The sequence below is a fragment of the Rhinopithecus bieti genome, unplaced genomic scaffold (genome assembly GCF_001698545.2).
Source record: "Rhinopithecus bieti isolate Rb0 unplaced genomic scaffold, ASM169854v2 scaffold_50364, whole genome shotgun sequence".
Taxonomy (NCBI): Eukaryota; Metazoa; Chordata; class Mammalia; order Primates; family Cercopithecidae; genus Rhinopithecus; species Rhinopithecus bieti.
In genome coordinates this window covers 830,639-844,949 of record NW_016820096.1, presented here as the reverse complement: position 1 = coordinate 844,949, position 14,311 = coordinate 830,639, and the positions used below count along the sequence as shown (strand labels likewise).

Sequence of the window (14,311 nt, the reverse complement as noted above, 5' to 3'; positions counted from 1 at the left end):
AAAAAAAAAGGAAAAAGAATATGCAAGAATAATTGTTATGCAAAGCTGGCTAACCTCAAAATAAAATCTAAAAACCTTTTTTATTAGATGGAACATAAAATGTTAAAAGTATATTTTTCTATCAAAGTTCTATATTTGGGATTAATTCAATTAATTATATAGAAGAGAAGCATTACTCAAAAAAGAGCCTGTAACTCTTTGTATAAAATGATAAGGGGAAGAATCTTTCAACAAAACAATTATAATTAGTAATTATATACTAATAATTAGTAACATCAATTTACTAATTCATTTTTTAAAGTTTTCAATTTCTCACCAAACAGCTACAAAAACATAAAACACAACATGTCATTTCACTGTTAAAGCCATACCTGCCACTTAATAGTTTCAAGAAAGAACTAATGAAAGTTGCTACAGACAGCATCATTACTCTATTTAATATTCTGCTGTCCTCATTTTTAGAGTCAAATTCACATTCCACTCATAGAAAATGGAGTTTTATGATAGCATTTTCTATCTAAGCCTCATTAATGTCCTTACCCTTATTTTTCCTTTAGTTTCACACCTCCTTACAATTTAAGTAATCTCGCTTTCCTTTTTTTTTACTCTTGGTTAACTGACTTATATGCTTTTTTGGCAAAAGCACAGTAGAAAAACACACATATACATATTTTCCCCAATCATAGGGTAATAGCATTATCAACTAGACAAGAAAGTATATTAACACTGCGCACGCACGTGCACACACACACACACACACACAAACACAAAAACCTCAGGGAAATAAATTATATGAACATAAAGGGAAAGAGAAGAATGCAAAAAGACTTTCCTGGAGAGGAAGATTTTCTAGTTTGTGAAGTCATCAATATCATACAGGGTTATAAATATCAAGTAATATAGTAACAAATCCATGAAACACTTCATAAACCTTAGTTATTATTACTGTCATTATCTAACAAGGTTGACCAACCTAGGAAGCTAATTTCTGGAAAACAAAAATTTGCAAAAACACTGCTATTTCTTTCAAGCGAAAATACACTATTTTTTCATGCAAAAATATAAAATATACTGTCACAAAGTAAACAGAGTCAATATAAACTTCAGCATGGAGCCAAAACGAGCTCATTATTAGAAAAATAGCATTAATCAGGAGAAAAGTGCTTCAGAAACAATGTATTTTAGTCAGTTAGCTTAAAGCCATATAAACAATCTATTAAGAATATACTGGCTCATCTCAGTTACAATGTCACTCTCTCATCTGAAAATAAAATGGATATTAAATAAAAAGCTTTTTAAAAATATATAAGTAATGGCTTACGCCTGTAATCCCAGCACTTTGGGAGGCTGAGGCAGGCGGATCACGAGGTCAGGAGATCGAGACCATCCTGGCAAACATGGTGAAACTCTGACTCTACTAAAAATAAAAAAATAAAAAAAAAATTAGCCGGGCGTGGTGGCAGGCACCTGTTGTCCCAGCTTCTCGGGAGGCTGAGGCAGGAGAATGGCGGGAACCCGGGAGGCGGAGCTTGCAGTGAGCCAAGATTGCACCACTGCACTCCAGCCTGGGAGACAGAGCAAGACTCCGTCTCAAAAAAAAAAAAAAAAAAAAAAAAAAAAAAAAAAATATATAAGTAAAATATACTAGAACCTCATTTTAACATCGTTCTTCGAGTTACACAAAGTAAGTAGTGGCATGTCCACAAACAATATCTAGGAAATCACTTTAAATCCTTCATAGTTGGTAAGATATAAATAAATAGGCATAAGGTTAAGACAAATTACAATATGAAAATGAAAGTCATTTTCATAATTCTTATCACTAAACTGATATTGGGATAGAGATTGAGTATCCTAAATGAATTTATATTTTGCCAAATTCTAGAAAAACATAGTTTTCCCCAGTACATACTGTGTGGACTAAAGATGGCCATCACACTCCCATTAGGAGGTGAGATCCATATCCATTCCCTTTGAAACTGAGTGGGCTCTTTTGCTAATATGGTGGAATCAATGCTGCACCAGTTTCCTAGCCCAAGCCCTAAAATGTTAGCATCTTCTACTTTCTTATTCTTGAAATATTCTCTCTTGTAACCCTGAGCCAACATGTGAGAAGTACAATCAAAATGTTACAGAAATTGATGCAGTTTCTGATGTAGTCAGCCCCTTCACTAGATTCACGGTAAGGACTCCCCTCTACTAGACCCACTGCACCCAACCCCATGTGGGAGGGAGCACGTGGGTGAGTCAGTGCAGATCTAGCTGGCTGCTCCAAGCACCAACACAGGAACAAGTTCTGCGTGGGGCCCACAGTCAGACCAGGCACAAGCAAGCAAGTGCAGGACCCAGCCATCTGCTCCAGGCACAGACACAGAAGCAAACTCCATGTGGGGCCCACAGCCAGACCAGGCATGTTGCCTCAAGGGGAACATGGCAGTGCCCAGGTGAGGGTGCCCACAACCCAAAAGCCCCAGGGGAGGTGTTATAGTGCTCCTTTAGTTCCACCGTCAGACGGCAATGTGTTAGCAGCTCAGTTGGCTTCTGGCCTTGTCACCTGGGGCAGCTGCTCTCCACTAGCAAGGACAAAGTGCCAGTGTGGCAGTCTTTCTGGGTACTGACACTCAGTGGGTCCCAAGCTCTTGTCTGGCATCCAAGAAGAATGACGTCACAGGGATGGTTAAAGATGGTGAAGGCGATAATTTTATTAAGCGACGAAAACAGCCCTTAGCAGAGAGGGGAGCTGGAGAGGGCAGAGGAAGGGTAGGTCGTCTTCCCCAAAGTCAGGTTGTCTCTTCCTCTAGTTACTGAGTCTGGGGTCTTTATAGGCACAGGATGAGGAGTATGTGCTGAATTAGCTTATGAGTATGCAAAAAGGCTGAAGTGAAGACACTACCCAAAGGTGTGCATGACAGTGTAGAAAACCAATTAGGAAAGGGTAGGCATATATAAAATAGGTGAAGAGTGGGGATCAGTCAGAGGAAAGCACACCAAAGAGGAGGACAAGTTCTCAATCTGGTCCAAGGATTTAACTTGTAGCTTGGCTTTCAGATTTTAAACTGTCTTCGACATGGAGGTGGGGTTTCTCCGGGTACCCGTCCCTATCTGCCTAGGCATTTGGCTGCCTCCTATCGCTATCAAAACCACATAGAGAGGTGTCCTGAGAATACATTAGGGAAGCAGAGAAGCCCAAAAGAACCACTTAAATTCCTAGCCCTCGGAATTGTGAACATAAAAATATATTGTTCAGTGTGGGTGGGGGGCAACCTCTTATTCAGCAATAAATACACTGATACCAATACATAACCAACAAAACTAAAGGTGAACCAGATTACAAACACTGGAAATGCCCTTTAAATGCCATCATTCAGCCTACTAGGAAAGGTAAATCCCTGTGCTAATTTACAATCACAATTAGCATTAATACATACCAGCTCATCTAAAAAAGCCTGCTTATTCTTCCTTTTTAGAATCTGCTGCAGTTGTTCTTCTTTTTGTATAAATAATCTTCTTTGTTCATTTTCCTGTCGTTCCACTTCTAAAGCTTCTTCCAGTTCTTCCTGTTCTCGAGTCTAAAACAAAAATTTATATATGGCATGGAATAAATTTGGGAGCCAAGAGCAATCATATACCACACTCTAATACTTTCTTTATTGGAAGCATAAAACACACTAGTCACTTATTATTTAATAATGTAGCAATTCCATATTGAGGGAAATAGAATTTACTTTATTTCATGTAGACATGTTACTATTAAACAGAATAACTATTCTGTTATATCATACTAGTGGATTTTGCTATACTAAGGCCACTGGGAACATATTAAGGGAATTTGAGGGATGAGTTTAAAAAGATGACTAGAAACAGAAAGGTATACATAAAGATCAATTGGATTCAAGACTGACAATAGGAGGAATAGTTAGAAGTATATTCAAATAATCCAGATAAGAAATAAGAGCCCTATGCAGTGGCTCGTGCCTGTAATCCCAGCACTTTGGGAGGCCAAGGCAGGTGGATCACAAGGTCAGGAGTTCGAGATCAGCCTGGCCAACATGGTGAAACCCTGTCTCTACTAAAAATACAAAAAATTAGCCAGGCATGGTGGCACATGCCTGTAATCCCAGCTACTTGGGAGGCTGAGGCAGGAGAATCGTTTGAACCCAGGAGATGAAGGTTGCAGTGAGCCAAGTTCATGCCATTGCACTCCAGCCTGGGCAACAGGGCGAGACTCCATCTCAAAAAAAAAAGAAAGAAAAAAAGAAAGAATAGAAATAAGAGCCCTAAATACAGTAATAATCTAATTAGAGTGGGGATGAGGCTTAAAACATGATAAAGAGTGATCATCAACAGAATATAAAGACTGACCAAATATGGATTGAACACCTAGATGAATGCTGGCACCATTCACTGAAACAAAGAACATAATGAGACGAAATAGACTTTCATTAAAAAACTGTCAAAAGAGACAAAGAACATTATATAATGATAAAAAGGTCAACATATAGAAAGATATAACAACTATAAACAACTAAATATATAAAGCAAACTGACAACTAAAGGGAGAAATAGCAATATAGTAACAGTAGGAGACTTAACTCACATTCAATAATGGATGGAACTTTCAGAAAGAAGATCAATAAGGAAACAGAAGTCTTAAAACAACTTTATAGTTCTGTCTATGTCTGTTAGTTGTTATTCCACTCAACAGCAGCGGAATACACACTCTTCCCAAGCACATACAAAACTTTCTACAGGATAGGTCACAAGTTAGGTCACAAAACAAGTCTTAACAAATTTAAGAAGACTGAAATCATACGAAGTATCTTTCCTGACCACAACGGAATAAAACCAGGAATCAATAGCAGAAGGAAAGCTGGAAAACTCACAAATATGCACATATGTGAAAATTAAACAATAAACTCAAATAATCATTGGGTCAAAGAAATCAAAAAGGAAATTAGAAAATACCTCAGGTCAAACACAAACAAAAACATAGCATACCAAAACTTAAGGGATACAGAAAAAGCAGTACTAAGAAGGAAGTTTCTTGTGATAAACACCTACTTTAAAAGAGAAGAAAGATCTCAAATCACAACCTGGCTTTACGTCTCAAGGAGCTAGAAATTTAGTAACAAGCTGAGCTCAAAATTAGCAGAACAAAGTATTAAAATAAATAACAAAGATTAGAGCAAAAATAAATAAAATAGAAAATAGAAAAAGAACAGAAAAAAATCAACAAAATTAAGTTTTTTTGAAAAGATAAAATTGACAAACTCTTTGCAAGACTATGAAAGAGAGACTCAAAATCAGAAATGAAAGAGGAGACATTACAACTGATGCCACAGAAATAAAAGGATCATGAGACTACTATGAACAATTACACACCAATTACACTTCAGTTACACTTCAGTTAATCTAGAAGAAATGGACAAATTCCTAGAAACATACAACCTACTAAGACCAAATTATGAAGAAACAGGAAATCTGAAAAGACCTAGAACTAGTATGGACACTGAATCAGTAATCATGCCTCCTAACAGAGAAAAGGCTGCAGTGGTGAATAATGCCAAACATTTAAAGAAGAATTAATATCAATCCTTCTCAAACTTTTCTAAAAAATAGAAGAGAGGGACACTTCCAAACTCGTTTTATGAAGCCAGCATTATTACCCTGATGCTAAAACCAGACAAAGACACCACAAGGAAAGAAAACTGCGAGCTAATATCCCTGATGAACAAAAATGCAAACATCCTCAGCAAAATACTTATAAACTGAATCCAGCTGCACATTAAAAGGATCATACAACATAACCAAGAGGGAATTATCCTTGGGATGGAAAGACGGTTTGACATACAAAATCAATTAATATACATTAACAAAATAAAGAATTAAAATCATATAATCTTATCAATACATGCAGAAAAAGGCTTTGATAAAATGTAACGCCCTTTCATGATAAAAGTGGTGGCTCACACGTGTAATCCCAACACTTCAGGTTAATGAAACATTTTATCTACACATACCTATTCTGCATGTATCTTCTGATGTTTCCAGAGAAAGTTACTAGGCAAAGAGAGTAACATTAATGACATACTGATGCTCTCAGAAATAAGATACTTTTAAAGAAAGCTAGGCTAGGTATGAATGGAATGAAAATGTAGTATCAATTCATTGAGAGTTTTACAGCAGGAAAGAAATGTTAATACAAAGCGCTATAAGACTATAAGGAGGAAGTCTCTTCTAAATACAAGATGAAAATATATGCTATGTGATCCAAATATGCTTGTTTTCACTAATTAATTACAAAATCCTGATGAAGTATCTCAAACATAATTACTTCTGCTTTTCCCTACAACTAGAAAGCCAAACTGTACTATATACATGATAGCTAAAGTGTACAAATTAGACAATCGATCCTTTGCATGCATACAATTCTTTTTTCTTTATAGAATACATTTTAATACATTTAATAATAATGACTCCTGAGATATTTTCTTTTATTTTCTTTCTTTTTTCTTTTTTTTTGAGACGGCGTCTCTCTCTCTGTCGCCCAGGCTGGAGTGCAGTGGCACGATCCCCACTCATTGCAAGTACCGCCGCCTCCCGGGTTCACGCCATTCTCCTGCCTCAGCCTCCCGAGAAGCTGGGACTACAGGCGCCCGCCACCACGCCCGGCTAATTTTTCTTGTATTTTCAGTAGAGACGGGGTTTCACCGTGTTTGCCAGGATGGTCTTGATCTCCTGACCTCATGATCCGCCCGCCTCAGCCTCCCAAAGTGCTGGGATTACGTGTGTGAGCCACCGCGCCCAGCCGAGATATTTTCAAAACAAACTTCAACATGAGATCAACTAAAACAAACCAAAATCATATTTATATCTAGCAATGTTACTATTTCAGTAAAACAAAAAAGGTAACTAATTGAGAAACCAAAGTTAAGCTTAGTTTACTTAGTTTACAAATGTGTTCCTCTGATCTAATCATGAATTCATTTTAGTTTCTAATAAATAGTGTCCTTGTTTTATCTCCCTCTTGGGAGCTCCATCAACGTCTGTCTGGGTTTGCTCCCTCCTTTAAAGAAATTAATGTCCAAGGATAAAAATGAGCCTCCATTGTTTTGTGACCACTGTCCAAATGCTCACTTACCGGAAAATTATACAAGCAGGGAAAACTAGCGTTAACAATCACCTATCTTATGGATCCATTTCCTTAAGAAAGCACAGTCTAACATAATGCTGCTATAGTAATGTGTGCCTGCCTACCTACATACCTATACAGTGTATATTCATATTTCTGGTCTAAATTTCAGCGACATTTTTTGTAAATGTAACTGGTTTAAAGGAAGATGTCTTTTTAAAGTATCATGTGGAAACATTTGTTTCTAAGACAAAAGGAGAAGAAAATACTTAGCCACTGACCAGCTTTAATTTATTTTTCTGAATAACATCTTTGTTTTCCTTTTGATATATCTCCATTTTCTTTTTGGTGTTGTCCAAATCCACATTGTTGGTCAAGTTGAAAACTGCATTAGAAAGAAAACAATGACATGAAAATATTTTAATATAAATCTTGAGTAGATAATAAAAAACAAATACCACAGAGACTCATTTGTTAGGATGTCATTCTTTATAGCTCTATTTGTGACCTTTTAATCAGCTACCTATTTTAGAGACTAGCTCTAGTTACGGTAACCATGTTTTCCAAGCCAAATACAAGGACAGACTGTCTGACTCGCACAAAATACCTAAATGTCAGGATCACTCCAGAAAACCTAAGATACATGCTTGCCATACTTAATTAGATCTGATTTTTATAGTCCCCTCTCTAGCTTTAAAAGCATACAAAATACTGTTTAAATTTTTTTTAATATAAAGAGTAAGTCTGGAATCTACTACAGTAGTCAGAATTTTAAAAAGAGTTAAAAAATCATATATTTGTATAATTGATATCAAACAAAAAACAGGTTTTATCCCCATTCCAATGGTCTCCAACATGAGTAGGCACAGGCTTGAATTACCTTCAAACCTGATTCCAAACCTTGTAGTCCAGCTCTAGAAACGTATGAAATAAAAGAGTTGGAACTTAAGAAGAAAAATAAAGGATAAACTGGCACCAAAACTTAGACTAAAAGAATTTAAGAGAACCACTGAGACATGTTTAGATACTACTAAATTTTCTGTGAATTAGAACTCTCTTTTTATAATTCCAAGTCAAAATAATTTAAATTATAAATGCCATATTCCCTTCTAATTTTCTATATGTAAATCAAAGTTACTATAATACTCTGAACAATTAAAAAAAAGACCCTTTTGCTATATATAAATTCATATGGAGCAATCCATATCAGTAAGACTCTCCTGGTTCCATAATTCAAGTTTCCCTTATAATCTTTCTACATCCATTATTAGCCTTTCCACCCCTTCTCCAATTACTTACCACTGCTTCCTGCTTCTTGTCCTACAAACAAGACGGATCTACCCTAAATAACTCTGCTCTATCCCTTGGGTTTCCACAGATTGCTTCCCCATCTCACTCTTTCCTTTAATAGCTTATAAGAGTTAAAAAGTAATACTGGAGGACCAACACAGAGTTGCTTGTTTTGTTGAGTAAAGCCATCAAACAGACTCAGATGACCAATTTGATATATAATTTCATTTTTGTCTTCTCAAGAGGCCTACGTATTTCAGAACATCAATTTATCATAATCACTGTTGAAAATCCAGGCTCATTTAGGTATAAAGGCAAAAGTCTATTCAGTTTTATCATACGCAATTTTAAATCTGGAAGAATTGAGAGAAAATGAGAAGCAATTATCCTCTAGCAACTTCTCCAGTTTTTTAACATAAAGTGGAAAAGAAAATAAGTCAGGGAATCTGGCTAGGATGCAATGTAGGACAATCTTCATAAATCACACTCTAGTCCTGACACAAAACAGTCAGAGGGAGGCTCCAGACAAGCAGCACTCTCAAAAAGGTACCTATGATCCTTAGTTAAAATGGTGATTCCACTATCTTTACCAACCACTCACAATCTACCCCTTGTATTTAATAGGCCATCCTCTCAGCAACCAAATCCAATGATTTTTCACAACTCTCACCATCCTCAACATCTACCAGATCCAACCTCAGCCTCCCAAGTAGCTTGGATTACAGGCATGCACCACCATGCCTGGCTAATTTTTGTATATTTTAGTAGAAACAAGGTTTCACAGGCTGGTCTTGAACTCCCGGCCTCAAGTAATCCACTTGCCTTGGCCTCCCAAAGTGCTGGGATTACTGCTGTGAGCCACCATGCCCAGCCATTAACCTAGGTTATCTGATTCCAAACCTGAACTTTTATCTACAATGCCTACAAAACTAGTTGTGTCATTTCTCTCAATGCCTGAAAACCAATGCTACCTAGCAGTCCTCTGCATTTGTATGCCCCTACACTTTCCCATTTCCATACCTGTGATTAAACTGTTCCCTACCCACAGGGCTCATCACAGTACCAACCTCAACCCAGAACAACAGTGAATATCCACATATGACTCACCCTTCTGTACCCATTTTAATCACCAGCTCCTCCTTATGAGACACTTTGCAGTTACAATCTCTCCATCCCTGAATGCTTATAATACATTATCTAATATCACTTTGCTGGCATTTACCCACTTTCTACCCTGTATAATGATTTTCAATGTGCACAACTTGTCTGACCTATTAGAAGGATAACTGGCACCAAAACTTAGACTAAAAGAATTGTCTAAGTTTTGAAGGCAGTTTCTAGGTCTGATTCATCTTTATTATCACTTCCACTACTTCTACTGTACTCCTATTAGAATGGCAAAACTCCAATGACAACATAAAATGCTGGTGCAGATCTGGAGCAACAGGAACTCTCGTTCCTTGCTGTTGGGAATGCGAAATGGTACAGCCACTTTGGAAGATGGTTTCCTAGTTTCTAACAAAACTAAACACACTCTATCATATAATCTGGCAATCAAGCACCTAGGTATTTACCCAAATGAATTGAAAACATATGTTCACACAAAAACCCACACATGAATGGCTACAGCCGCTTTATTAATCATTGCCAAAATCTGGAAGCAACCAAGACATCCTTCAGTAGATAAAAAAAAAAAATGTAATATTATTTAGCACTAAAAAGAAATAGGCTATAAAGCCAAGACACAGAGGAGCTTTAAACGCATATTGCTAAGTGAAAGAAGCCAATCTGAAAAGGCTACATACTGTATGATTCCAACTATATAACATTCTGGAAAAGTCAAAACTATAAAAACTAAAAAGAACAGTGTTTGCTAGGGGTTGGGGTAGGGAGGAATAAACACACAGAAAACACAGAGGATTTTAGGACAGTTAAAAATGACTCTGTATGATATAATGGTAGATACACATTATTATATGTTTGTCAAAACTCATAGGGTGTACAGCACCAAAAATGAATCCTAGTGTAAACTACAGACTTTGTGTGATAATCATATGTCAATGTAGGTTCATTGATTGTAACAATGTACCACTCTGGTGCAGGATGTTAATAGTGGGGGAGGCTGTGCACTGTGCACATGTAGAGGGAAGAGATATATAGGAACTCTCTGTACTTTCTGCTCAATTTTGCTATGAATCTAAAACTTCATTTTAAAAAAGTCTACTTTTTTAAAAAAAGAAAAAAAGAAAAAACTTCTCATCTGGTAAGAGCTAAAAAAATACTTGTTGAATTATCATGAGAGAAAAAAATAAACTAATACCCAACATTTATAATTACCTTTATAATTATAGATTTAATTAAAATAACCTTTATAAGTACAGATTTGAACATGGCAAAGGAGGAAGGTTCAAAACGACAGGACTAAATAATCTTGGTTTCTTATGGTATGAATCTACTGAAAAGTAAGTGGTCAAATTGATATCCCATGTAGAGCTCTACTAATATGTTTAAAGCAGTTTAAAAAACAGTTTATTAGCAAACTAGACAGTTTACTACTGATTTTAACTTTTACATTAGAGCCCAGAAATAGGTAAACTTAAATCTTAAGTGAAATTAATCTGTTTTTATACAAACAATTTCTTTTATGCTTATTAAAAACTTTATGAGTTCTGGATCACTTGAGGTCAGGAGTTTGAGACCAGCCTGGTCAACATAATGAGGCCCCATCTCTACCAAAAAAATAAAATTAAAAACTTAACCAAGTGTGGTGGCACACACCTGTAGTTCTAGCTACTTGGGAGGTAGAGGCAGGAGGATCACTTGAGCCCAGGAGTTTCAGGCTACAGTGAGCTATGATGGTACCAATGCACTTTAGCCTAGGAGACAGAGTGAGACCCTATCTCTAAAAAATAAATGAATAAATAAAAATTTAAAAAAGAAAACTTCATGAATTCCAATGAAAGTAAAATAATTTGTTTCATATTTTAATTTAGAAGCAAAGGTAACAGCAATAATAAATGCAAATCATAATCAGATAATATAAACCTCTTCCTTTAAAAGTAAGAAAAGAACCATAAAAGTGAATTGCTATTTTAAAAGTTTTCAGATGAAGCAGGTCTCATTCATACCCAATGAATCAGGTTGGTACAATAGCCGTGAAGAAAAGGAATGGAAGCTAATTTGCTATAACAATCATTTGACCCTTTATCTGTTTACTAGTTTAGCTCAGATATTGACCTGCCTTTAGTCAAGTATTAAAAGCAAACAAAAGCCTATTGTATTTTCTGAAAGATTTAATGTTATTTAAGTACAATTTTGAAGTCTTTTGACATCTAGAATTTATTTTAAAAGCCCTTAGGACTTTCTCACCCTTTTAAAATAAGAATTCCCTGCACCAAAAGAATAATCTGTTTTGCACCAAAAGAATAATCTGTTCATTATGAAACTAAGAATAAACCTTTGAGATAATCCCTGGAGCCATAAGGAACAAGAATTTTATGTATAGATTGTCATAACCACAGAAAAGAGCCTATTGTTAATGCCATAAGAAAGTCCATCTTCATGTGTGCCCCTTCTATTGAAAATGTTTGATGCTATTATTCTAAATTATAACATTTTCATTTTTATATTCACGTTCAAAAGATTCATAATGAAATTTATGCAACAAAATTACCTCAATCTCCAATTTATGAATCCTCAAACACTGACCCTCTGAGGCACCCTACTAACTCTAGTCCTCTTACTCCAGACTTAAACATTTATCTTCAACAGCACCCTTCTACCTATAAGATTGAGTTCAAATGTCTTTAATATCCTTCAAAATATGGCCCCAACCTACCTTTGTTCTCTCATCTCTAATAATTCCATAGAACTCCATTTTCTAGACTCAGAGAGTAAGAAAATCCTATATTTACAATTTGGCTCCATTCTTTACTAGCAATGCAATCTTGGGCACAATACTTAAGCTCTCTGTGCCTCTTCTCCAAATGCAAAATAGGAATAAAAATGTCTGTCTCTTAGCATTTCAAAAATTATGTGAGATAATGTGTGTACAGCTCAGTCTGGTACGTAGTAAATGTCCATTAAATTAACATTTTATACTTCTGATTAACACAAATAGTCAATACAGATATCACAGACATCTAACTAATTATCTTGAAAAGTATGAATAAAACACAAAATAGAATGCTAATGAAACAAGATTTTTAAAGGAAGTTTTGGCCAGGTGTGGTAGCTCATGCCTGTAATCCCAGCACTTTGGGAGGCCAAGGCGGGTGGATCACAAGGTCAGGAGTTCAAGATCAGCCTGGCCAAGATGGTGAAACCCCATTTCTACTAAAAATACAAAAAAAATTAGCCAGGCATGGTGGTAGGCGCCTGTAATCCCAGCTACTTGGGAGGCTGAGGCAGAGAATGCTTAAACCCGGGAGGCGGAGAATGCTGTGAGACGAGATCACGCCACTGCACTACAGCCTTGGCAACAGAGCAAAACTCCGTCTCAAAAATAAATAAATAAATAAGTTTTATTTATATGATGACAAACAGAACAATGCCAAACAACTAAGTGGTGGAGCCGCACCGTAACAAAACTTAACAGGTCTAAAACTAAAGTTTTTACTTCATCTCTCATTTCTGCACACGCTTCACCCAAGTAAACAAAATAATAGAAAATACTGCCTATTCTTCCGTGTTTACCTGATTAACACCATACAACTGCATGGGGTCGGGTCATAATATTTTAATTTATCCTTGCCTACTCTCTCTAACACACTTCCTACATCAAATCAACCACTTAAATATTCTGCATCTAAAATATCCTCTTTATCTATATCCACTGTTAGTATCTACTCCAAGCCCTCATTATTTCTCATCCAAATTACTGTAATGGCCCCTTGAAAAGTCATTTCTCACTCTTTAGTATCTCCTCTTAGCCACAATCTTAACTGACAGCCTGGTTGACAAAGCCCTCTTTTTTTTCAGTTGACAAATAATAATTGTAAATATCTACAGGGTACAATGTGATGTTTTGATATACGTATTCACTGTGGAACTATTTTATCTAATTAACGTATCTATCACCTGACATGCTTATTTTTTTGTAGCAAGGACACTGGAAATCTATTCTTTTAGCAATTTTGAAATATACATTATTATTAATTATGGTCACCATGCTGTGCAACAGACCTCAAAAACTCATTCCTCCTGTCTAATTGAAATTTCATATCCTTTAGCCAACAAAATAATAAAAAATACTGGCTATTCTCCAGTGTTTACCTGATTAACTCCATCTAGCTCCCCTTTCCCCACCCACCATCCATCCCACAGCCTCTGGTAACCACCATTCTACTTTCTACTTCTCTAAGTTCAACATTTTTAGATTTCAGATATAAGTGAGACCATGCCATATTTGTCTTTCTGTGACTGACTTATTTCACTTAGCATAATGTCCTCCAGCTTGACCCATGTTGTTGCATATTACAGAATTACCTTCTTTTTTAAGGCTGAAGTATTCCATGGTGTATATGTACCACATTTTCTTTATCCATTCATCCAATGATGGACACTTAGGTTGATTCCATATCTTAGCTATTGTGAATAGGGCTATAGGTTACAGACCCAGAAGTGGGATTACTGGATCATATGGTAGTTCTATTTTTAGTATTTGAGGAACTTCCATACTGTTCTCCAAAATGGCTGTACTAATTTACATTCCCACCAACAGCATACAAGGATTCCCTTTTCTCCACATCCTCATCAATACTTATCTCATCTTTTTGATAACAGACATTCTAACAGATGTGAAATGATATCTCTTTGTGATTTTAATTGGCATTTATCTGATGATTAGTGGTGTTGAGCACTTTTTTTTTTTTTTTTTTGAGACAGAGT

At 36.0% G+C, this 14,311-nt stretch overlaps 1 protein-coding gene across 1 annotated transcript in view; it reads right to left on the bottom strand.

Annotated features, from left to right (window-relative positions):
* MNAT1 (MNAT1 component of CDK activating kinase) overlaps nt 1-14,311 on the bottom strand; it is a 182,416-nt gene that overhangs the window by 97,656 nt on the left and 70,449 nt on the right. The window contains exons 4-5 of the mRNA XM_017859423.1: nt 7,414-7,517; nt 3,429-3,569 (exon numbers count right to left, since the gene is read on the bottom strand). Of these exons, the coding sequence (XP_017714912.1) occupies nt 3,429-3,569; nt 7,414-7,517 (245 nt within the window). The remainder of the gene's footprint in view (nt 1-3,428; nt 3,570-7,413; nt 7,518-14,311) is intronic.